We start from the raw sequence: 26467 nt of genomic DNA on the forward strand, positions 1-26467 counted from the left end.
GTAGAGGGTGAGGCTGTGTGTGTGTTGTGGGGAGGTAGTATATGGGTAGAGGGTGAGGCTGTGTATGTGTGTGGGGGGAAGTAGTATGAGGGTAGAGGGTGAGGCTGTGTGTGGTGTGGGTAGTATGAGGGTAGAGGGTGAGGCTGTGTGTGTGGGGGAAGGTAGTATGAGGGTGAGGGTGAGGCTGTGTGTGTGTGTGGGGGGGGGGGGGGGTATGAGGGTAGAGGGTGAGGCTGTGTGTTGTGGGGGTAGTATGAGGGTTGCTTTCGCTATAATACAACTCTTATTTTCATTTTCTCTGTCTCCATTTCCTTTACCTCCTTCTTTCTCCCTCCTTTCCTATATCCTCCTTCCTTTACCTCCTAACCTATATCCTCCTTCATTCTCCCTCCTTTCCTATATCCTCCTTTCTTCTCCCTCCTTTCCTATATCCTCCTTCCTTTACCTCCTTTCCTATATCCTCCTTCCTTCTCCCTCCTTTCCTATATCTTCCTTCCTTCTCCCTCCTTTCCTATATCCTCCTTCCTTCTCCCTCCTTTCCTATATCCATGCTCTTCCAATCGTTTCTCTTTTCTTCCCTTCTGTCTCTATCCCTCCCTTCAGTTCCTCTGCCTCTCCATCTCTCCGTCTCCCTCCTCTACACCCTCTCATCACTAGACCTCAGGGAAGTTTCATTATGTAAGTGGCCTGTGTGCAGTAAAACACTGCTGAAAAACCAATGCTTAAATAATTCACCCACACTGCTAAATAAAGCCTGTACATATCATGCGTGCAGATACCCTGCGCCCAGCTCGCCCTCTCTCTTCCTCTGAAGGCTATCACACCATCAAGATCCACCACGTCTACTCACACACATCTTAGGGAGGTGGGCACTACGCTCTCTGGCCAATGAGACAGAGTGGTGAAGAAGGCGCAACGGCGCCTCTTCAACCTCAGGAGGCTAAAGAAATTTGGCTTAACACCTAAAACCCTCACAAACTTTTACAGATGTACAATCGAGAGCATCCTGCCGGGCTGTATCACAGCCTGGTACGGCAACTGCACTGCCTACAACCGCAAAGCTCTCCAGAGGGTGGTGCGGTCTGCCCAACGCATTACCGGGGGCAAACTTCCCACCCTCCTGGACACCTACAGAACCCGGTGCCATAGGAAGGCGAAAAAGATCAGAGGACATCAACCACCCGAGCCACTGCCTGGTCACCCCGCTATCATCCAGAAGGCGAGGTCAGTACAGGTGCATCAAAGCTGGGACCGAGAGACTGAAAAACAGCTTCTATCTCAAGGTCATCTGACTGCTAAACAGTCATCACTAGTACATCAGTGGCGGCTGCCTATAGACATAGATTAGAAATCACTGTCTACTGTTAGAAATGGATCACTAGCCACTGTACTAATGTTCCGTATCTAGCATTACTCATCTCATATGTATAAACTGCACTCCACACTATTCTACGCTATCTTAGTCACTTTTAAATTGTGTTTACATATTGCATCACTCATTTCATATGTATATACTTTATTCTATACTATGCCACTGTGTCTTAGTCCAATGCCGCTCTGAGATACATGTATATATATTCTTAATCCATTCCTTACTTAGATGTATGTGTATTTTGGGTATAGGTTGTGAAACTGTTAGATATTACTTGTTAGATATTACTGCACTGTCAGAGATAGAAGCACAAGCATTTCACTTCACCCACAATAACATCTGCTGAACACATGTATGTGACCAATAGATTTGATTTTGATTTGATTTGGACATCTCAGGGGGATGGGCTTTACGCTCTCTGGCCAATGAGCCATCTCAGGGGGATGGGCTTTACACTCTCTGGCCAATGAGCCATCTCAGGGGGATGGGCTTTACGCTCTCTGGCCAATGAGCCATCTCAGGGGGGTGGGCTTTATGCTCTCTGGCGCAATTGGCCATCTCAGGGGGTGGACTCTACGCTGTCTGGCCAATGAGCCACTGTGTAACTTATTTTCAAAAACAAACACACAATAAAAACAGACCTACACACCTCCGATCCCAAACATATCCACACACACACCCTCTAATATAGTTACACACAATGAGAATAGGACCCGTCAACAAACATATCAACACTTCTACAATAAACAAAGAGTGACACATTTCCGTCAACATAGACACCTATCCACTACGTTCACAACCAGTGAGAACACAACCACACAACGAAGCTGCATTTCACAGTGAATGTCAGAAATCCAATTGTGGGTCGAGAAATGGATCAGAAACAGCTGAATGTTTACTGTAAATATGGAGGTACAAAGGATGGTCACCATTCCAGAATTATCTCTCTCCAGCATTATCTTTGGGAGACAAAAACAGAGCTATATTTCATATTCATATTTCGGAAAAGAGATTCGCCATGTGCTGACTGACTCTCTAAATCCACCAGTGCCTTTACTGATCGGTCAGCTCTTTCCATGATTGTCTCGGTTTTGTTCTGAAAATAAATCTGGTATTGTGAGGGTCCCCTCTGTCAGACAAAAGGCATTTGATCCACAGGATCCACAGTGCCCCACCAGAACTAACACAGATAATGTCCTAGAATCACTCTAAGAGAAAGTAGGCCTCTTGGAGCCTGTTCACATTCCCCAGAAAGGCCCAGACATGGGACCAGGCCAAGTAGCTGACACTGTCTCCTCCAATAACCAGTCCCTTGCCTGCATGGTCACAACAACCCTACTCATAGACATCACTAACATCAGCATTCCTCTACCAAGACTCCAAATCACATGATCCCACCTTCCAACACAGAATAGGTCCAGTGGTCCAGCTGTGTGGCAGAGAGGAACAGCCCCTAGGACAGCTTTTTCAAAGAACCCTCTTCCCCATCCGTTCCATTTCCTGTGTGGGCCAATCATGGGAGATATCACAGTGCTGAAGAGTGAGGTCAAGGCACACTACAATTCTGAGACCATACTTGTCTTGGAATTGTACACTCTTAGAAAAAAAGGTGCTATCTAGAACCTAAAAGGGTTCTTCGACTGTCTCAATAGGAGAACCCTTTGAAGAACCTTTTTTGGTTCAAGGTAGAACCCTTTTGGGTTCCAGGTAGAACTCTTTCCACAGAGGGTTCTACCTGGACCCAAAACGGGTTATCCTATGGGGTCAACCGAAGAACCCTTTTGGAAACCTTTTTTCTAAGAGTGTAGCAAGTGGACATATGACAGAATCTATTGCTGAGTAGGGGAGGAAAATCGTGTGATGACATCTGTGAAGCGTGAAAAGGTTAACATCTTACCACCTCATTCTGTAAGAGAACATACAAGTAAGTGTGACATTGCAAAAATAAGCGCTGAGTAACATCAAACAGGAAAACAAACACTTACAAACAGATGAGTCATTTACAGGGCAGTGTGTGTAGCTATCTGCTGAGCTGTGCTGCAGGAAAGTAGTGTGTTAAATTGGATCTGATGATGCAATTTCCGCTTGCAACATCACTGGGATTGGATATGCAGTTATTTATTGATGTAGCTATCTTTGTACACGATACAATTCGTCAATTATACATCAACTGGGAGGGGTCCAACCCTATTTCTGAGCAGTTTCTCAGCAGGAATGAAAGAGGTTTAGGAGTTGAGCAGAATCCTATTGTGATGTGGAGGAGCCACTCTGCCACCAATGCTGCTCCAGCAGGTCCCCATTGCGTGTGCCATGCACCCACACTGTTACAATCTAACTCAATGAGAAATAGGAGCACATGCACCTGCCACAGTGGCATCCCTCTCACAGCTTTGATCTGGATTATTTTAAGAATCTATAGTATGTTGGTATAGAGAAGCCAATAGTGATGCACTCCAAACCCAAAAGAACGACCAGTGTAAATATCCAAATGTTTTTATTTATTTAACCTTTATCTTGACAAGGAGTCAAAGCTGAGACGATGGTGTCTTTTTCAGATGAGCCCTGTAGAACACAACAATACAGATAAAGTACAGTAGTCACATAGCAGTGCCCCGCCCTCCAGCTGCCAGGGTATATGTTTAGATGGACACATTTGTGATGGCACCCTTTACATATTTGCCACAGCTGTATAAGGTACTGGGATCTCTGAGCAAGTACTAAGTAGTGCCACAATGCAGCAATCTTCAGCCACCTCAAACGAGATGTTTGTGTGAGCAGCATGAAGGAATTGCTGCAATTGATTAATCAATTTCTAGTGCAACGCGATTGCTGCATTTACCAGTCCCACCAGAGACGGCACAGCCTCCTCCTCCCATTGATCTTGCTGTGGCCATGAATAGATTCTCTATGTAGAAATCCCTTCAAATTAAACACACAGTTGTCGTGGTTCATCCATCGAATCCCTCTTCCCTTATGATGAGACTGGCCCACAGAAGATGGGATGTTTCTTTGAGAGAATTGTGTTCTGTATTACAAACAACTAGTCAACTTTGAGTGAACCCATTCCACTGTTAACCCCTCCTCCTCCTCTCAGCAAACACTCCCTCTTTGGGATGCAACAAAGCCACACGTAAAGCTGTCTCTGTATTGTCACCTGTTCGTAAATATGTAGCTATGCCATCAGAATGGAATTGAGAAATAAGGGATCCATATTTGCAATGTTTTCTAACTCAGGGCTCTATTAAATCTGTGTCGCTGAAGCATTACAGATTATGAGATGGAAATGTAAAGGTGATTTCCGAGCGAGGTATAAACACAGCGTTTACCGTAAAACGCTGTCTCCGCTAATACGAGAACATTGGCTTTAGATTACAATCACACTGTAAAGCTGAACTTCCGCGATGTGGATTGAATAGAGTCTTTACTATCCTGTAGCACATTCATTTGCTAATTCATTATGACTTAAATATGCTATGCTTCTAAAGAGTTTATTCAATTCCCCCATTGGCAAAGCCCCAGAATGACTATAAATAACAAATAAATTATGATTGATGTATTAAAGGTAAATGGTTACTTAGCAACAATACGTGAGATAATATACAAGAATACATTACGAGAAGACATAGCCTATGAATATTCACCCCATAAGTAGATGTATCCTGTACCAGTCTTATGGGCCATTGATTTTCATATACTGTACCTGTAAGCAAAATTAAACGGTATAGAACTAGGCCTGACCCTGCTACAGTATGTGAAAAATGATCATAGGCTACATTTGATGTGTCTTGTAGTGTGGGTGGGGATAGTCCCATCATCATCAGATCATGTTGCCCATCATAGTTGGGCATTTTATATTGTACATTCATAATGGTGGAGCAGGCAAAATATGTATAGTGCACAATGTCTTGTGTGATGTATTGTTGTAGACAGTTTTTATAGTTGTGATGTCATTTTGTTCCTGTTTGGATACCAGGAAGAGTAGCGGCTATTGAAAGCAGCTAATGTGGATCCTAATAAAATACTAAATACTACTGTAGACGCTTTGAAGAGCCCGCTAGTTCTGGAACATATCGAAATACTACCAATCCTGCATGAGGAGAGCAAACCGAGGGAACATCCAAGACTGGCCATTATCCCGGTGTTGTAGGCCTATCAAGCGTGTATGTGACAGTCGTCAAGGGCTTGGTAGGTATATCAAGCAGTGATATTTTTATACTTTTGACGTGTTCTGCATTAATTACAGTCCCCTATGAAACACGGACCAAATACATGGTTCCTACCCGGTCACATTATGATAAACCGAGGAGTAAACCTGTCGGCCTATTTTCAATCAGGTGCTAAAGTATATATCTTTTTTAAACAATGCATCTTATATCACAGCGCTGCTCTCCGAGCCTGGATAGGTGCAGCGTCGAACTCGGGTTTACATTAAATTAAACCTCGTCTGCGATTGCAGACAACTGCAATAGCGTTTGGTGTGCAATTGGGACTCGAATTGTAAATAAAATGCATCAGAAATAAACAACTCCAATATTGGAAAGCGGTAACATTTATAATGAAACGACATTTAACATGAATGAAACTGCAAAGACAGTTAAGTTTTCCTGAAGCTCAGTCAACACTCATGTACTTGTGGCACAGCCTTCATTCATTTCATTGCAGACCACAACACTTTTGACGGAAGAAAAGGTTATTGTAGTGACATTAGACCTATTGAAAGAAACTACTACAGGCCTACATTATATTATATTTTGTTAACACTTACATTTTAAGGGATCCTTATTACAGTTTAGCCTAATTAAATATGTATTTACACTGCAACAAGTATTGTAGTTAATTGTAATAACACATAGTTACACTGTAATAACATGTACTGGTGGTAGGCTATATTTTTATGAAATCTCGACTAATAGTCTATTAATGACAGACGGTATTGGCACGCGTGCCGAACAAATATGAATATAGGCCTAATCGAAATGAGTGCGTGGTTTCAAACTCAAGATCCAAGCCACACTATAGCCAGCCTATGGTTTACTCATTGACAGTGAAAACTGTTACATAAATGCCAATATAGATTGCAACCCCCCCCCCCCCCCCCCCCATGAGCAGATCCAGGTATTCGCCAAGCGCCCCTCTATCACAGTGCCAGCGAAATCCTGCTGCATCACTGCCTTAACCGCAAAGACTTCATCGGCAACTGCCTCATTTAGTCTCCTTTTCTGCCTGTCCGTGACTGAATTCAATCACATTGGGACAGTGAAAAAATATATTGCTCGGAACACGATTATTAAGAAAATATCCCATCCCCCACACAGACAGTAGGCCTATAGCCATAAACACAGTCACTGCCTTTCACTGTTTATCAACATCACAGGTCTAGAGCAAAGAACATTCTTTATATAATTTAACACATCGGACATCCACAGGACGCAATACCAACTCTGTAGCCTACGAGATCTTATACAGTAAATAATTCATATCATATACCTTTGTAGCCTATATAAAATACATTTTAAAATAATAATGAAAATGCATCCACTTTTTACTACCCGATCGGTGGCATTTAAGACTATGTCAACGTTAGACATCTTCATGGGCAGTTGCGGTCTCAAGGCAAATGCGTTTATATTCCTCCTTGTAGAAGTGACTGTTTTATTCTCGGTTTGTTTTCGCGGTTGCAGATGCGGTTGGTGCAGTGGCACATCACTTGGATGCGTCCCTCAGTTTATCACTGCCTGCGCTGGGGTCTGGGGATGACTACTGCTACACAGTTAAGGTGGATGCTGCTGAGGATGCTGCTGCGCTTTGCTAAGCAGTCGTGTGGGGGAGGATGGAGGGAACGAATTGGGAGGGGGCGGTAGTGAGAGGGAGAGAGAGAGAGAGAGAGAGAGAGAGAGAGAGAGAGAAGAGAGAGAGAGAGAGAGAGAGAGCGAAAGAGGGTGGGGGGACTCTGCTCAGGAGATCCTCACTGCACGCTGCACCATTGGCAATGAAGGGAACTCCCACGCTAATGTTTCACGGGTCTGCCTGATGCTGCCATCAGGTGGAGGCAGAGCCGGGATTTCCCAACAACACGCGCGCCATGATTTTATATTCGATGCACTTGCTGATGGGGTGCGGCCTGAGACGCATAGGTCCGCACTGTATTAACTATGGTTATATCAGTGAAGCTTCCGGGTAAAACATTGAGTCATTGCTTTTTGTGTGAGATGTTATTTCTCCAATATTTTCAAATATCAGATGACAAGTCAAAATGGCTGTGTGTGTGTGTGTGTGTGTTGTGTGGTGTGTGTGTGTGTGTGTGTGTGTGTGTGTGTGTGTGTGTGTGTATGGGTGTATGGGTGTCTGTACATGGCCAGGGGCAAACTGTTCTGCCTCAACAACTTTGTAGCTGGATACCAAAGAATCTGGGAGCAGTATGCCTATCAGGGGAAATGGGGACGTGAACAATCCCAAAAATGTCAGTCTAACAGAAGAAGACTTTCTTACAGCCACAAATCAAATCAAATGTTATGTTTCACATGCTTCATAAACAACAAAGGGCCCTTCCCAACAATGCAGGGAGAAAAAAAGAGAATAAATACACAATGAGTAACGATAACTTGGCTATATACACAGGGTACCAGTACAGAGTCGATGTGCAGCAGTACGAAGTAATTGAGGTAGATATGTACATATAGGTAGGGATAAAGTGACTAGGCAACATGATAGATAATATACAGTAGCAGCAGCGTATATGATGAGTCAAAATAGTAAGTGCAAAAAGGGTCAATGCAGATAGTTAAATAGTTAACTAAAAGCTATCCGGACTAACTATTTAGGAGTCTTATGGCTTGGGGATAGAAGCTGTTCAGGGTCCTGTTGGTTCCAGACTTGATGCACCGGTACCGCTTGCCGTGCAGTAGCAGAGAGAACAGTCTGACTTGGATGGCTGGAGTCTTTGACAATTGTTAGGGCCTTCCTCTGACACCACCCGGTATAGAGGTCCTGTATGGCAGGGAGCTCAGCCCCAGTGATGTACTGGGCCGTACGCACTACCCTCTGTATCGCCTTGCGGGCAGATACCAAGCAGTTGCCATACCAAGCGGTGATGCAGCCAGTCAAGATGCTCTCAATGGTGCAGCTGTATAACTTTAGGTATGGGCCCTCAGATCCTTATAATCTTTTCAGCCTCCTGAGGAGGAAGAGGCATTGTCGTGCCCTCTTCACGACTGTGTTGATGTGTGTGGACCATGATAATTCCTTAGTGATGTGGACACAGAGGAACTTGAAGCTCTCGACCCGCTCCACTACAGCTCCGTCGATGTGGATGTGGGCATGTTCGGCCCTCCGTTTCCTGTAGTCCACGATCAGCTCCTTTGTCTTGCTGACGTTGAGGGAGAGGTTGTTGTCCAGGCACCATACTGCCAGGTCAATGACCTCCTCCCTATAGGATGTCTCATTGTCATCGGTGATCAGGCCAACCGCTGTTGTGTTGTCAGCAAACTTAATGATGGGATTGGAGTCGTGCGCTGCCACACTGTCGTGTGTGAACAGGGAATACAGGAGGGGACCAAGCAAGCACCCCTGAGAGCCCCCGTGTTGGGTCAGCGTGACGGATATGTTGTTGCCTATCGTAACTACTTGGGGGCGGTCCATCAGGAAGTCCAGGATCCAGTTGCAGAGGGAGGTGTTCAGTCCCAGGGTCCTGAGCTTAGTGATGAGCTTGGAGGGCACTACGGGATTGAACACTGAGCTATAGCCAATAAACAGCATTCTCACATAGGTGTTCCTCTTGTCCAGGTGGGAGAGGGCTGTGTGGAGTGCAATAGAGATTGCGTCATCTGTGGATTTGTTGGGGCAGTATGCAACTTTCAGTGTGTCCAGGGTGCCTGGGCTGATGCTGTTGGTCTCAGACATGACCATGGGCGGGCACAGGGACCATGGTGTTCTGCTTAAAACATGTACAGTGCATTCGGGAATTATTCAGACCCTTTGACTTTTTCCACATTTTGTCACCTTCCAGCCTTATCCTAAATTGGATTAAATAATTCCCCCCCCTCATCAATCTACACACAATACCCCATAATGACAAAGCAAAAACAGGTTTTGGAAGATTTTAGCAAATTAATGAAAAATTAAAAACTGAAAAATTACATTTACATGCTTATTCAGACCCTTTACTTAGTACTCTCTTTAAGCACCTTTGGCAGTGATTACAGCCTCGAGTCTTCTTGGATATGACACTACAAGCTTGGCACACCTGTATTTGTGGAGCGTCTCCCATTCTTCTCTGCAGATCCTCTCAAGCTCTGTCAGGTTGGATGGGGAGTGTCGCTGCACAGCTATTTTCAGGTCTCTCCAGAGATGTTCAACTGGGTTCAAGTCCGGGCTCTGGCTGGGCCACTCAAGGACATTCAGAGACTCTTCCCGAAACCACTTCTGAGATGTCTTAGGGTCGTTGTCCTGTTGGAAGGTGTACCTTTGCCCCAGTCTGAGGTCCTGAGCACTCTGGAGCAGGTTTTCATCAAGGATCTCTTTGTACTTTACCCCGTTCATCTTTCCCTCAATCCTGACAAGTCTTCCAGTCCCTGCCGCTGAAAAACTTTCCCATAGCATGATGCTGCCACCACCATGATTAACCGTAGGGATGGTGCCAGGTTTCCTCCAGACGTGACACTTGGCATTCAGGCCAAAGTGTTCAATCTTGGTTTCATCAGACCAGAGAATCTTGTTTCTCATGATCTGAGTGTCTTTTAGGTGCCTTTTGGCAAACTACTAGCGGGCTGTCATGTGCCTTTTACTGAGGAGTTTGATGGGCTCGTCGCAGGTCGTAGCGGGATTTCTTGTAAGTGTCTGGATTAGTGTTCTTCAGTTCCCTTTGATAAGACAGTCTCAAACGGAGCTTGTCCATTTTGTTCTCTAATGATTGTACGTTTGCCAGTGGAACAGAGGGTAGAGGCGGGTTATTTACTCTCTGATGTAGTCTCATCAGGGAGCCACTTGTTTGCCTCTCTTGCGCCATCTCTTCCTCTTTTGTGTCCCGGGGAATAGGGCCTGGTTCGGAATGACCAGTCCATCCACAGCTGACAACTCGTTGAAGTAGAAATCTTCATCCAAATCGAGGTCAGTGATCGCTGTTCTGATGTCCAGAAGCTGTTCTCACTCATAAGAAATGCTGGCAGAAATATTCTGCACAAAAAAAGTTAAGATCAGCTTTAAAAAAACAAACACAAAATAGCAGAATGGGTCAGGAGCCAGTAAGATGGAAGGTATCCACTGCAGCCCCACAACAGGTGCATTGAATGAATCTTCTCATTATATGAGCTGCCAGAGCTCAGCACTGTTCAGCAGCTGTGGTTCTGAAACCAGTGACCAGTCAGTTTATGGACATCACAGCGCTGTCCATGGTGCTGAATGTTTGCACATTCCCTGAGGCTAATTAGATTCACTGTGATTTCTATCATTTCAGTTACAAAAGACAAACAACTTGTTCTGCCAACTCAAAGACACAGGGAGCTGTGTTGTCACAAGACTATTTTCCTATTTACCATCAATCTTTTTTAGCCGGCCAGGTACCCTATGATGCGTGGAACCAGCTTCCCCATGAAGCTAGGATAGCAGAGTCCCTGCTCATCATCCGAAAACACCTGAAACCCTACCTTTTCAAACAGTATCTTAAATAATCTGCCTACTCACCTCGACCCCCCCACCCTGAACCAGTACTTGCACTTGACCCTTTCTAGCTCTGACTCTACTGACAGTTACTTTATTGAGGAAAAATGTACTTTCTATGCCTGTGATATGTGGTTGTCCCACCTAGCTGTCTGAAGATGAATGCACTAACTGTAAGTCGCTCTGGATAAGAGCGTCTGCTAAATTACTAAAATGTAAATGCAATCATGAGGTCTACCCGTGTCTTGAATACCTGTCTATTGCATACACACGTTACAATTGACTATGGGTGCGTTCGTAAATTCACTCTGGAGTGCCAGAGAATGCTCAAAGTGTGCTCTGGGCGTTCGTAAATTCGGAGCGTTGTCAGATGGTCCATTCGTAAATTCAGAGCGTTTCGTTCTCGGAGCGTTCAGAGTGCACACTGGACGCTCTGGCCAGGGAGTAAGGTTGGTCCGAGCGTTCTGACCTCACGACGGCAGTCAAGCGCCCAAGCTAACTGGCTAACGGTGGCTAGCTTGCCAGACACCAATGGGAGAACACCTCACTGACCATTTTTCTCGCCCTAGCAGAGCTGGTTAGACTGTTTTCATGTTACCCAGAGCGTGACTGTAACTGTGCTTATGGCAAAAATGTAATTACGCTTTTTTTTTTGCCGACGTTTACTGACACGGGTCATATTCAACAGGTGTTGAGCGTTCGTAAATTCATCAGTTATTTTGCGGTCTGGAACACTCAGACGAGAACGCTCTGAAATCAGAGTAGATAGCCAGAAGGAATTTACGAAGGCGCTTTTCATTACATGCAGCTATGGTACACCACAGTGCAGCCTAAACTGTGGCCACACAGTATAGGTTGCTCTGAAACTACGATTTTTTATGATTTGCTTCAATTTGGATGCCTTCCCATGTGAGTCAGAAATTATGTCAGTTGCATAGCTCTAACCTGTCTCACGGCTTCCAGCGGATGTGGCGTGGGCGGACGTTTGCAATGCATCACAGCTCTTCGGAGAAGTGATGCGGTGCCCAGTGCTCTCAGCTGCTAGTATGAGCCGTAGTGTATTTCAGTTTCGCTAGACTACTCCGCTACCCAGTCGTTGCAGTGTATTGTAGGAGAACAATTTAAAAACGTAGCTAGCGGTAAAATCGTCGTTTCACATAAGTAAACCGAGGTTACATTGACAGCCGCACAAGCACAGCAATGGCCCTGAAAAGAATTCATAAGGTAAGGAAGTAACGTTAGCTTGCTTCTACCTACCTAGCTAGCAGGCTATCTAACGTTCATCGTTAGCCGCTTTTGGCCTTCTCTTTTTCGGCACGCTTTCGAGTTACTGGTAGGCTACAGCAAAAAAGCTTGCTAGCCCAAATTGCTTAGCTATTTGATACCACTTTCGTCGTCTGCCGCCTGGTCAGTGGCTACCAAAGCCATATATTAGCTACATTTAAATATGGCTGGTGATGGCTACTTGTGGTCACTGATTAATTTGCTTTTGAATGCTAGCTAGCGGGCTAGTAGCCCAAGTAAAGTTAGCTCACACAGTTTAGCGGCATATGACAACATCGATAACTAGTGAAGGTAGCTTGCTAACAAGCTAGTTAACTGGAAATTATTATCTACTAGCTAAACTTGGTAGCTAGATAACAGTTAGCTAGATTAACACGGTAGTTAGATAAAACAAAATGCAATTAACGGTAACGTTAACTACTAGCCTCCTAACTAGCTAGTTACTGATAATGTATGTAGCTAACGTTAGGTAGGCAATATACTAACTAACGTTAGCTCGCTAGTTTGGCTGACTAGTTTTAATCATAACTTGACAAGTGTAACGTTAGCTGACGTTAGTTTCGGGGAAGTCCTCAGTCCGTCATAGGCCTGTTATTCCGCGTTCCTTGCTAGTATCGTTACTGTACTACTTCGCTACTTCCTACTGTAGTAGTAGTAAACAGATGCACATTAGCTGGCATCGTTCACTATAGTCCAAGACAAATCACGTTTGGCATAATGTTAGCTAAGGTAGTTACAAATCGGCAAGCGCAAACTTTGTTAAAACATTGTCTTCAGTATCAAAAGTAAATTTTGCTCTGCTGCTTTCATCTGACACTGCCTGATGAATGATCCATGAAAATGATTTATGTTGACAGATTGCTAAATTATACTTATTTGAACTGAAAATATAATAAATATCCATCAATATCATTCTGAATCAAGTACTATTCCTGTGTTTCAATTAGGAGAATTCACTGACTTGCTGCAGAAACGATGCTCGCTCAGGTCTGACCACAATGTTGTTGGTAGACCTTGAGTGACATTAGTTTAATCTTGAAAGATTTGTTGTCAGATGATGTAGGCCGTAGCCCACTATTAGACCTCTGATTAATTATTTAATTAATAAGACAAGATCTAAGGGCATTCCATAGCGTCTACATTCGAGAACTCATGGTCCAATGACTGTACCTGCTAACAGCACAGCCTGGTCTCATAGACTAGATGTAATATAGTAAAAGTAAATCAGAGACACTCAAATTGGTATGATACTTGTGTATATATAGTGTATGTGGACACCCCTTCAAATGAGTGGATTTGGCTATTTCAGCCACACCCATTGATGACAGGTGTATAAAATCGAGCATAAAGACATGCAATCTCAAAAGACAAACATTGGCAGTAGAATGGCCTTACTGAAGAGGTCAGTGACTTTTAACGTGGCACCGTCATAGGATGCCACCTTTCCAACAAGTCGAGCTGCTCCGGTCAACTGTAAGTGCTGTTATTGTGAAGTGGAAATGTCTAGGAGCAACAACGGCTCAGCCACGAAGTGATAGGCCACAAAAGCTCACAGAACAGAACCACCGAGTGCTGAAGAGTGTAAAAATTGTCTGTCCTCGGTTGCAACACTCACTACCGAGTTCCAAACTGCCTCTGGAAGCAACGTCAGCACAATAACTGTTTGTCGGGAGATTCATGAAATGGGTTTCCATGGCCGAGCAGCCGCACACAAGCCTAAGATCACCATGCGCAATGCCAAGTGTCGGCTAGAGTGGTGTAAAGCTCGCCGCAATTGGACTGGAGCAGTGGAAACACGTTCACTGGAGTGATGAATCACGCTTCACCATCTAGCAGTCCGACGGACTAATCTGGGTTTGGCGGATGCCAGGAAAACGCTACCTGCCCCAATGCATAGTGCCAACTGTAAAGTTTGGTGGAGGAGGAATAATGGTCTGGGGCTGTTTTTCATGGTTTGGGCTCTTAGCGCCAGTAAAGGGAAATCTTAACGCTACAGCATACAATGACATTCTAGACCATTCTGTGCATCCAACCTTGTTGCAACAGTTTGGGGAAGGCCCTTTCCTGTTTCAGCATGACAATGCCCCCGCGCACAAATCAAGGTCCATACAGAAATGGTTTGACGAAATCGGTGTGGAAGAACTTGCCTGGCCTGCACAGAGCCCTGACCTCAACCCCATCAAATATCTTTGGGATGAATTGGAACTCCAACTGCGAGCCAGGCCTAATCTCACAGCATCAGTGCCCAACCTCACGTATCCTCTTGTGGCTAATAGGAAGCAAGTCCACCCAGCAATGTTCCAACATCTAGTGTAAATCTTCCCAGAAGAGTGGAGGCTGTAATAGCAGCAAGGGGGGACCAACTGCATATTAATGCCCATGATTTTGGAATGAGATGTTCGACGAGCAGGTGTTCACATACTTTTGGTCATGTAGTGTAAGTTTTGTTTGGTATGGTTACATAAGACAGGTGGTTGGTCGGATGCATGGGGGGGCGTGTAACGCGAACATCTAGCAACCCAAAGGTTGCGAGTTGAAATCTAAACATGAACAACTTTAGCATTTTTTCTAATTAGAAACTTTTTAACGGCTTACTACATTTTGAGCTATTTTGCAACTACTTAGCGTGTTAGCTAACCATTGTAGATAACCCTTACACCAAACGCCTAACCCTAACCCCTAGCCTAGCTACAGTTAGCCAGCTAGCTAAAGTTAGCCAGCTAGATAGAATTCGTAACATACCATACATTTAGCAAATTCGTAACATGTTATATGAATTGTAATTCGTAACATGTTATATGAATTGTAATTCATAACATATCTTATTGAAATTGGTGATGGACATCCACAAATTAATATATACCATACGAAACGTAACATATCATACTAAATGGAGTGTATCGGATTTACGTATGGAATAATACGAAATTCTCTGAGACCAGGTTGAGCAGCATCTGTCCTATGTCTGAAGCGACATCCATTATTGGCTTTTTGCATCGTAAACAAGGAACTATTAAATCTAGTTTAGATGATTAGCCCCGCCCCCCACACCACCAAATCGACTACTTAGCGTGTGGAGCTAGAACAAAACATTGAGATCCATATTAGATTTTGATTTTAGGGTATCTAAATGGGATTTCGTTTTCTTTTCACTGGCCGGCGACGCAAACGGCGTTTCTCCAATCAGAACCGATTTTTATGGATGTATCTTCAGACACGGGACAATTGCTGCTAGCAGGTACAGTCATTGGACCGTGAGTTATCTTCAATGTAGTCACTATGGAATGGCCAAAGATACCTCATCTTATTAATTAATGAAATAATAAACTAATATTGTCATAGTCTAGGCCTACAAGCTTAGGCCTACTACTTCCAGCCCACATTCAGCATTAGAGACATGGTATGCAGTTTGGCTGAACTACTGAAACAATACATATTGTTAAAGTATTATACTTTTCTGAGGAAATTAAAGCTCTTTTCTTTGTCCCTAGGAGTTAAATGATTTGGCTCGTGACCCTCCAGCACAGTGCTCCGCAGGACCTGTTGGAGATGACAGTAAGTCTCCTCAACCACACAACACCACCACCCGCAGTTCACGTTCACCATCCAAAGCACATCACTTACCACCCATTTCATTCAATATTCTTGATGGATTATATCTTTGTTTATCATAGAATACAGGATTTGACTCCAAAAGAAAACTGTTGGCAATGAAATGTAGCCTGTAGATACAAGCCAATAAAGTTGAATGATCAGTGGTCTTCTGCATCATGGCACGAAGATCTAATTCAAATAATGTACTTTATAAAGGTGCTTATAGTGTATTAAAAGTGTTTTCTCCTCTCTTACCTAGTGTTTCACTGGCAGGCTACCATAATGGGACCTGTAAGTATATCCTCTTGTCCTGTAGTTTGGTGGTTCACAGCTTTTGCTCTGGGTCATGTAATAGTAACCATCTATTTTGCTTTCTACAGAATGACAGTCCGTATCAGGGTGGTGTGTTCTTCTTGACCATTCACTTCCCCACTGACTATCCCTTCAAACCACCAAAGGTAAGGGATGTGTCCTGGAACTCAGCTATACGTTAGAAAAGTGTTGACAGATTTATTTTAATGGAGCTATGAATTAGACCTACATTGATGGAAAATAATAATTCACAACGGTTGGTTTTCAGTACATGAGATGTAACCGACAACCATTTCTGTCCCGTCAGTGAGCTAAAGGAGATGCTGTAAATGCAATACATTTGTGTCCTCTGAAGGTTGCATTTACCACAAGAATCTATCACCCAAACATCAACAGCAATGGCAGCATCTGCTTGGACATCCTGAGGTCGCAGTGGTCGCCAGCACTCACCATCTCCAAAGGTAATCCCGGAATGGGGCTCTTGGTTGATGTTTTGTATATGGGACCTAGATAACTTGTTATGGTTAATTTTAAACCAGTATGGTTTAGAATTTTTAACTGCAGATTCTGGTAAGTACACTACATAACCAAAAGTATGTGGACACCTGCTCGTCGAACATCTCATTCCAAAATCATGGGCATTAATATGGAGTTGGTCCCCCCTTTACTGCTATAACAGCCTCCATTCTTCTGGGATGGCTTTACACTAGATGTTGGAACATTGCTTCTGGGGACTTGCTTCCATTCAGCCATGAGCATTAGTGAGGTCGGTCACCAATGTTGGGCGATTAGGCCTGGCTCGCAATCGGCGTGCGAAAACAGGAAAGGGTCTTCCCCAAACTGTTGCCACAAAGTTGGAAGCACTATGATTGATGCAGGTACCCAGATTCGTCCGTCAGACTGTCAGATGGTGAAGCATGAGTCAGTTTGTCAAATTTAATTAGTGACAATGTTTGTCTATGGAGATTGCATGTCTGTGTTCTCAATTTTATACACCTGTCAGCAACGGGTGTGGCTGAAAGAGCCGATTCTATTAATTTGAAGGGGTGTCCACATACTTTTGTATATAAAGTGTATGTCCCAAACTATGCTCATTAACAGGTCAGAGATTTACATTGATTGTCACAGTAATTTGTCAGAACTGTGTTGACTCTCTTGTTGTTGGTCATCCTACAGTCCTCTTGTCCATCTGCTCACTTCTCTGTGACCCAAACCCAGACGATCCACTAGTGCCTGAGATCGCACGCATCTACAAGACAGACAGGGAAAAGTAGGTCTTACAGTTTCAACATTCCATTTTTTTTTGTACAACCTGTCTGCTACAAGGATAGTTATTTATTTATTTATCCTCCTGTCATTCCAGATACAACAGAATAGCCCGGGAATGGACCCAGAAATATGCTATGTAGTCTCAAGGTATTACAGTGGAAAATCTGCCTTTATATTCAAAGGCTTGGGGGAGCTTTGAATGAAAAGAGGAAAAAAGTATTGTTGGTTTCCTTTGGAGTGATTTCTTTGAGCCACACCCTCCCTCTCCCTACGCACTTGACCTCCTTCCCCCTGCCTCACCCCCTTCAACCTGTCCAGTTGCCATGATGTACATATTTGAGACAGCAAATTGTATACTCCACGATGTCCACCAGGACCCATGTAGGACCACACTTATTTGATTCCAGGAAGCATTCCTTATCATTTTTATGAACCCAAGGTTTGCTTTCCCAAGATTGAGGGATTTTATGTCTGTGCTTTGTTTCTCTGGTTGTTTTTCTCCCTCTGTGCTTCCAGCTGTCCTGTGAGTGGATGGGAGGGGCAGGAAAAGAAGGGGCTTGGAGAATGTGTTTGTCTTCTATTTGGCTATAATAACAAATAGCCATCAATCTGTCAATCGTTCTGCAAACCTCTAGGGGACTTTCTCTGTTTGGCAATGGGATGCCCAGGATCCTGCCTCATAGCCCCTCCACAATGTGAATCACTATCATTTAAGATCGTAGTTACCCATGGAACCCTCCACACTGTATGACGTGGGACAATAAAGTAATGAGACTGATATCTATATATCTACTGAATATTACATCCAAAATAACTTTTCCCTCACCTTAGTCAAATGAAATACTCTTGTGATGTTTATTTTGCTAAAGGAAAAAGATAGTACCCTTTTAGATCGCCCTTTGCGCCTTCATCAACTTATTTTAGTTCTCTAAATTGTGGCAAGTCTTTGTCTTCTGGGTGATGGTCTGATTTTTAAAATGGCCAAAGTTAGTTTGGATCAAAGTTTGGCAGCTAAATTGGGTGGTACACTGAAATGGTATTAATCTAGCTTGATCTTCTATTTTTATCTACATTCTTTCTCTGGTTTCAAGTCCAGCCTGAAAGGACAACGATTTGGCATTAGTAATAAAGCATGTTGTTCGAAGGCAACGCTCTAAAATCTAAATCTAAAAGTAACTTTAGCACTAGACAAATATGATGGACTTAAAGTCTTACCTCAAGTGGGCTAAAGGGAAGGAAATCAGTCTGATTGGGGTGTATTTTCATAAAATAGAACAGTGACCTCATTCTGTAATCACACTTTGTATATTTGAGCTGCCATCGTTGACATTGAAGTTCCAACAACTCCCTGTCTGGATCAGAACCCTGGACTTGAGTTCCAGACAAACAAACTTCTGTATATTTAATTACCTGAGAGCTCATTGAGCTTGTGTCTTAATTATACTGTAATAAACATGATTATTAAAGTTATGGGTTATCACCGTTTTTATTTGGCATTGATGCGCAAATATGCGTGCTTTTGGAATTTATATGAAAGCTTTGTCATTTTGAAAAGAGATGAGTATTTTGCACAATTAGTTAGTTTTGCGTGTGTCCTATTTATGTTAGATATATTGCTGAGGTTTTGATAGCAACAAGGACACTTGGTATGAATCAGCTGGAATAATAATAATATCACTTTGTCTCACCTATGTCTCTTTTACAGCGAACTCTACATTGAGACTTCACCTGGCTGCTGTTCTTATTTCTGCCAACTCATTTCATTCATTATTACATTATTTGAAGAACAGTTACAGAACCTGCAACTACACTATCCCAATTTTTTTTTTTTTACACCTTTATTTAACTAGGCAAGTCAGTTAATTAAGAACAAATTCTTATTTACAATGACGGCCTACCCTGGACAACGCTGGGCCAACTGTGTGCCGCCCTATGGGACTCACAATCACGGCCAGATGTGATGCAGCCTGAATTCGAACCAGGGACTGTATGATTTCCAGTCGTATATATTAGTGCTACGCTGCTCTGATAGTTGGCATTATGTCATATTTCAGAAACAACTGTTCTGACTTGTGAGCAAGACTACAACAACAAAGCTGGGCCAGATCAGCATAATATACATGGACCTATTCACCTGCCTCACCATGACGCTAAATTATTTTGGGCAGCAAATTCGATTTTTCAATATTTTTGTGCCACTAGATGGGGCTCTATCATTGGGTTTGGAAAACATGTTAGTTTGATTTTTCATAATGTACCTAACTGCTTGTGCCATTCATGAGGGCCACAATCAGCTAGTCACTATGGAATTTACAGGATTTGTGGAAGTATAAATTAAGTTAAATGTTATTAGATACCACAAACAGTCATTATATAGATATGACCTATAACCTATATGAACATATTATGGGTAGTTTGTGGCCTATTACCTTCCGGGTGCAGAGAATGAGCATGTGATTGGTTGCTGCCTGAACAGCAAATCCTTGTTTAACATCCCATCAGTGTTGACCACCAGCAGCTTGGAGCGATGAGGCTCAGGTATAGTCTATTCCACTGCATGTTTACGTCCTATACTTTGTGGTGAAGAAATGTACCCATATCACCTACAAACATGTTTTTTTTAATTCACTCCAGGGCCCAATACCCTTCTCCAATGTCTGTGTCCTTGAATTTGGCAATGCTGAGGGGACTGATGAGCCAGGAGGAGGAGAGCAGCGTAGAGGGGAGGAAGGGAGGTGTGGATCAGGGGTAGCCACAGAGATGGGCCAGCCAGATGAATGGGATGAGCCTCTTGACTAACACAGGAGGTGTAAAATGTGGAAAACAATAGAGGTGATGTGTGGTTAGGTAGGTCAGAGGGGGAGTGGGAAAGGGGGACTGCACTGTTTGGAGAGCTTGCATAGCTTGCAACATTCCTCAGTGTCTGAGAAACCGGACGTTCATCTCTCTTTCTCCCTACACTCACTCCACTTTTAGGTTGTTTTTAGGGGCTCTCCTGTGGCGCTGGTCATGTGTGCAGTTGGAGGAGGCCGTGTAACACTAATCCTCCGGCCGGCTCAGGAAAGTACTCTGCCTCGCTTCGCACAGAGAGAAAACAACAAAGAGCTGAGTGTGGCTGCAGCCCCAGGGCTCAGTGCGCCCACCAGAACGTCTCCTGTCACAGCTTGCTGCTCCCTCCTACCCATGGACTCTCACTCACTCACTTTATGTCCCCCCTCTCTCTCTGACTCACCACCCACCACGTGAAAAAAAAACATTTTTTAAAACTTTGATGCCTAATGTGTGTGTGAGAGAGAGCGCGAAAGATTGACTTCTGAGGGTCAAGAGCAGGAATGTAGACAAGCCTAGAGCGGACAGGAATGTGGTCAGTCTGGGCATTGTAAAAGGAAAAGCCCCGTGCTCTTCAGGATACCAAATTCAAGTGAGGACTGTAGTCTGTGTGCTTTCAATCAGTTTGAAATTAGTAGGCCTATGTGACCAATTGCAAGATTTGAGTTAAAATAGTGTCACATCACCACCTTTTGGTAACGTGGTAAATATGGACCACTTGCAGTGCAAACACCAATGAGCTGTTATTTTACATGCATACCCTACACCAGGCTTCCCCAACTGGCTGCCCGTGTGGTTTTATTTGGCTACCAAGTTTTCTGAGCAAAACAATGTAATAATTTTATGTGGAATTTTCATTGTTGAACATAAATGACTGTAATAACATCAGGAAATCAGCTCCAAATGATTTTAATTCAAGAAATCTGTTCCCAAGTATTGCCACGCATAATAGAGAGACCCTTGATCATAGACCAATGTAAGCAAGGTTCGAAATTGTTTTTTTTAGGCAAACATATCTGTTTGGGCTTCTTGCAGTCAATTTTCACTCTACAAATTATTTGTAATTATGTGTCATCGTACCCCCACCATCTGCTTCAGAACAAATCGTCCAGAATCTAGTTGATGGTCCCTGCATTAGGTCCACACCACTATGCACATGCCTCAGAGCTTGGAGTCGGTATGGCCGGTGGTTGGCATTATTAAAGTAATTTCCAAAGGCGCAAATGATGACGAGGGGTTTGGCATCTGCTTAATATGAGATAGGGTGAGACCAGGCATATTGCCAGAGCCATGCTAGACACCAGGGATTACGAAGCAATGCGTGTCCAATTTATGCACGTCGTGGGGGAATGGATGCGACCATTGTGCAATTACCTAGAACGGAACCCTTGCCTGCACGGCCACTCGATAAACAGAATCCTAGAGGTAAAAAACAAAATAATAATCTTAAAACCAAACAAATAAAAGTCGTTATAAGAGATAATCATCCAAACAAACAAAAGCAATGGAATGCAGATGACATTTTATCACATTTTGCTATGGTATTTAAATAAATTATAAAGGTGCTACTGCTACCAACAGCCCACTCAAAACACCAACCTATACGGAGAGAATACGCGCTTGGCTGGGTTACAACAAATGGCATGTTGAGTTAAAAAAACAGGGAGATAGGTAGTCACGAGAAACCAAAACCAAGCGATTCACAGGGCTACATGAGGTGGTCATCCCAATGCTAAGGCCTACCTGTCGCATGCTCTTCATTAGTGATTCAGACATTTAACATGAGTTGAATGGGGTTTAATAACAACTCCACTTTGGTTTCAAACACATTACTTAAGTCTATGTTTGGTGCGTCAATGGATGGTTCTTGGGTGTCCAAATAATTCCAATGTTTAAACATTATGCAATGCTTCAACATTGATGATAAAGTTGGTAATTTTAATAGGTAATGTCATGGGGATGTCAATTACAATTAGCTTTGACCAATTACATTATTTGTTATTTCTTTTTGAGGATGTGAACACAATTCACGTAAATGCATTGCTCATTACGCATGAAGTTTCTCTGCTTACACTTTATAGTAAACGCAGCCTTGCTGCATTTGGTGACAGATAAAGGTTTACTATTCACTGTGTGTGTATATTTGTAAGGGTGTTTTGTGTGCGGGAGAAGGGTTGGCTGGCGAGTACCAGTGTTAGAACAACCCCTCCCCTCTCTCTCCCTCTCTCGAGCTTCCGCGTTATTTTCCAGCTCGGAGCCTCCACCGCACAGCTCGATCGATTCGCATTGATTGTCCCTGACGAGCTGCTCCACTTTCTAGCCAATGTCAGCCCGTCTGCGATCGGGAAGGAGAGAAATGAAGGAAAATCTCTGCCGCCCTGGCGGTGTCATTTCCACACACTTCGGTTGGGCGCCTGCCAGCAGACAGGACATTCGAAAGAGGTGGAGTGGACTCTTGGTTTGAGCGAGAAGAGGAGCCGAGCGCACCGGTCATTGGCGAAAACATAGCGAGTTGCAACTGAGCACCGCGTGGCCACTCCTACGCGCACGCACGGCAACGAATGTGAAAAACAACCCATCGCTTAATTACGCTACATTGACCACTGTGTAATGTAAACCAGCAGAAACCATCAGTGACATGTCACATGTAAAATTGAACGTGTTATTGTCATAAATTAGAACATTAACATGTTAATGAAAGACAATAAGATGTAAATTTACAATATAATTTATAATCTGTTCTGCCATTAAGACCATGAGTTATGTTGTTTTTTTTGCAAATCAGTCTCCTTGCTCCTGAAGGGCAATTGCAATAGCGCATATTGCCATATTTTGGTGCCATTAAACACATTTCTGAATTAGGTGATAGCCCATGCCTGGATTTTTTATTTTATTTTATTTAACCTTTATTTAACTAGGCAAGTAAGTTAAGAACAAATTATTATTTACAATGACTTCCTACCACATCCAAACCCTAACCCAGACGATGCTGGGCCATTTGGGCACCGCCCTATGGGACTCCCAATCACGTCCGGTTGTGATACAGCCTGGAATCGAACCAGGGTCTGTAGGGACGTCTCTTGCACTGAGATGCAGAGCCTTAGACTGCTGCGCAACTCGGGAGCCCGAAAAAATTTACCATTTGCATAAATAGGCTACAGCTACTCTGTATATAAAATAGTATGTGGACGTCCCTTTAAATGAGTGGATTCTGCTATTTCAGCCACACTGTTGCTGACAGGTGTATACAATCGAGCACACAGCCATGCAATCTCCATAGACAAACATTGGCAGTAGAATGGCCTTACTGAAGAGCTCAGTGAATTTCAATGTGGCACCGTCATAAGATGCCACCTTTCCAACATGTCAGTTCATCAAATATTTGCCCTGCTTTAGCTCCCCTGGTGAAAGTGCTGTTATTGTGAAGTGGAAATGTCTAGTGGTGTAAAGCTTCCCGCCATTGGACTCTAGAGTAGAGAAAACGCGTTCTCTGGAGTGTTGGATCACGCTTCACCATCTGGCAGTCCAATGGATGAATCTGGATTTGGCGGATGCCAGCAAAACGCTACCTGCCCCAATACATAGTGCCAACTGTAAAGTTTGGTGGAGGAGGAATAATGATCTTGGGCTGTTTTTCATGGTTTGGGCTAGGTCCCTTAGTTGCAGTGAATGTAAATCTTAACGCTACAGCATACAATGTCATTCTGGACGAATCTCTGCTTCCAACTTTGTGGCAACAATTTGGGGAAGGCCAAATTGGAACGCCGACTGTGAGCCAAGCCAAATCGCCTCAACATCAGTGCCGAACCGCACTAATGGTCTTGTGGCTGAATGGAAGCAAGTACCCGCAGCAATGTTCCAGCATCTAGTGGAAAGCCTTCCCAGAAGAGTGGAGGCTGTTATAGCAGCAAAGGAGGGACCAACTCCATATTAATGTCCATGATTTTGGAATGATATCAAATCAAAAGTTATTTGTCACAAGGCGAATACAACAGATGTAGAACTTACAGTGAAATGCTTACTTACAAGCCCTTAACCAACAATGCAGTTTAAAGAAAATTACCTTAAAAAAAAGAAATAAAAGTAACAAATAATTAAAGACCAACAGTAAAATATCAATAGCGAGGCTATTTACAGGGGGTGCCGGTACAGAGTCAATGTGCGGGGGCACCGGTTAGTCGAGGTATTTGAGGTAATATGTACATGTAGGTAGAGTTATTAAAGTGATAATAACAGAGAGTAGCAGCAGTGTAAAAGAGGGGGGGGGAATGCAAATAGTCTGGGTAGCCATCTGATTAGATGTTCAGGAGTCTTATGGCTTGGGGGTAGAAGCTGTTTAGAAGCCTCTTGGACCTAGACTTGGCACTCTGGTACCGCTTGCCATGCAGTAGCAGAGAGAACAATCTATGACTTGGGTGGCTGGAGTCTTTGACAATTTTTAGGGCCTTCCTCTGATACCGCCTGGTATAGAGGTCCTGGATGGTACACACTACCCTCTGTAGTGCCTTGCGGTCAGAGGCAGAGCAGTTGCCATACCAGGCAGTGATGCAACCCGTCAGGATGCTCTCGATGGTGCAGCTGAGGATCTGAGGACCCATGCCAAATCTTTTCAGTCTCCTGAGGGGGAATAGGTTTTGTCGTGCCCTCTTCACGACTGTCTTGGTGTGCTTGGACCATGTTAGTTTGTTGGTGATGTGAACACCAAGGAACTTGAAGCTCTCAACCTGCTCCACTACAGTCCCATTCGATGAGAATGGGGGCGTGCTCGGTCCTCCTTTTCCTGTAGTCCACAATCATCTCCTTTGTCTTGATCCCGTTGAGGGTGAGGTTGTTGTCCTGGCACCACACGGCCAGGTCTCTGACCTCCTCCCTATAGGCTGTCTCGTCGTTGTCGGTGATCAGGCCCACCACTGTTGCGTCATCAGCAAACTTAATGATGGTGTTGGAGTCGTGCCTGGCTGTGCAGTCATGAGTGAATATGGTGTACAGGAGGTGACTCAGCACGCACCCCTGAGGGGCCCCCGTGGTGAGGATCAGAGTGGCGGATGTGTTGTTACCTACCCTTACCACCTGGGGGCAGCCGGTCAGGAAGTCCAGGATCCAGTTGCAGTGGGAGGTGTCCTTAGCTTAGTGATGAGCTTTGAGGGCACTATGGTGTTGAACACTGAGCTGTAGTCAATTAATAGAATTCTCACATAGGTGTTCCTTTTGTCCAGGTGGGAAAGGGCAGTGTTGAGTGCAGTAGAGATTGTATCATCTGTGGATCTGTTGGGGCGGTATGCAAATTGGAGCGGGTCTAGGGTTTTTGGGAAAATGGTGTTGATGTGAGCCATTGACCAGCCTTTCAAAGGATTTCATGGCTACAGACGTGAGTGCTATGGGTCGGTAGTCATTTAGGCATGTTACCTTAGTGTTATTTGGCACAGGGACTATGGTGGTCTGCTTGAAACATGTTGGTATTACAGACTCGGACAGGGAGAGGTTTAAAATGTCAGTGAAGACACTTGCCAGTTGGTCAGCGCATGCTCGGAGTACACGTCCTGGTAATCCGTCTGGCCCATCCGTGACAGCTGATGCTCTCATGCATGTCTCAGTGTTACTTGCCTCGAAGCGAGCATAGAAGTAATATAGATGTTCGACGAACAAGTGTCCACATACTTTTGGTCATGTAGTGTATGTTAGTCACACCAACGTAGGCTTAGTCTATGTTCATCAATGAAAATCAAATAATAGGCCTACTGTATCCCTTAAAAAATATTAGCTTTCAACATGTTCAATATTCACATTTGGGTATGTTTCCATATTTTTGGATTGCACCGTTAAAGTTATCTGTAAACATGAATGTGTTGAAGGAAAGTTGAGTCTTAAAGTGGTATGACGAAATAGCAACTTGCGCTCATACAGAGAGAAAATCATATTGTGCATATGCATGATTACACAACAACGAGTAAGATGCAACTCAGAGGCATAATCATGTAAAGCTTTAATAACAAACATGTTCTTCATCACGCGACCCTTGGATATTCAAAGTCGAGAACCTAAAAGCGTCGAGGAGGGCAATACATCTCTATATTTTAAAAGGTTTTGGCGATATATTATTAGCCTATCTGTCTCTACGCTGAAAAATCCAGTTCGGTTTTTCCGCGAAGCTCC

The 26467-nt window shown here is 43.8% G+C and overlaps 2 protein-coding genes across 3 annotated transcripts in view; one reads left to right on the forward strand and one right to left on the reverse strand.

Moving 5' to 3' along the window:
* Window positions 1-7189, reverse strand: part of LOC111964297 (protein phosphatase 3 catalytic subunit alpha-like) — a 58356-nt gene extending 51167 nt beyond the window's left edge. The window contains 1 exon segment of the mRNA XM_023988136.3: window positions 6912-7189. Coding sequence (XP_023843904.1) covers window positions 6912-6966 — 55 coding nt within the window. The 5' untranslated portion in view covers window positions 6967-7189.
* Window positions 7190-12048: 4859 nt separating this feature from the next.
* Window positions 12049-18263, forward strand: LOC111964326 (ubiquitin-conjugating enzyme E2 D2). 2 transcript variants are annotated; one of them, XM_023988192.2, is made up of 8 exons: window positions 12186-12250; window positions 15498-15548; window positions 15802-15865; window positions 16164-16195; window positions 16285-16362; window positions 16572-16677; window positions 17393-17486; window positions 17580-18263. In XM_023988192.2, coding segments are annotated over exons 3-8 (357 nt in total). In that variant the 5' UTR covers window positions 12186-12250; window positions 15498-15548; window positions 15802-15864; the 3' UTR covers window positions 17626-18263. The 2 variants fall into 2 exon arrangements, with proteins under 2 accessions (XP_023843959.1, XP_023843960.1); XM_023988191.2 differs by lacking the exon at window positions 15498-15548 and having other exon boundaries at window positions 12049-12250.
* Window positions 18264-26467: the final 8204 nt, after the last annotated feature.

The sequence above is a fragment of the Salvelinus sp. IW2-2015 genome, linkage group LG5 (assembly GCF_002910315.2).
Source record: "Salvelinus sp. IW2-2015 linkage group LG5, ASM291031v2, whole genome shotgun sequence".
In the NCBI taxonomy this organism is placed as follows: Eukaryota; Metazoa; Chordata; class Actinopteri; order Salmoniformes; family Salmonidae; genus Salvelinus; species Salvelinus sp. IW2-2015.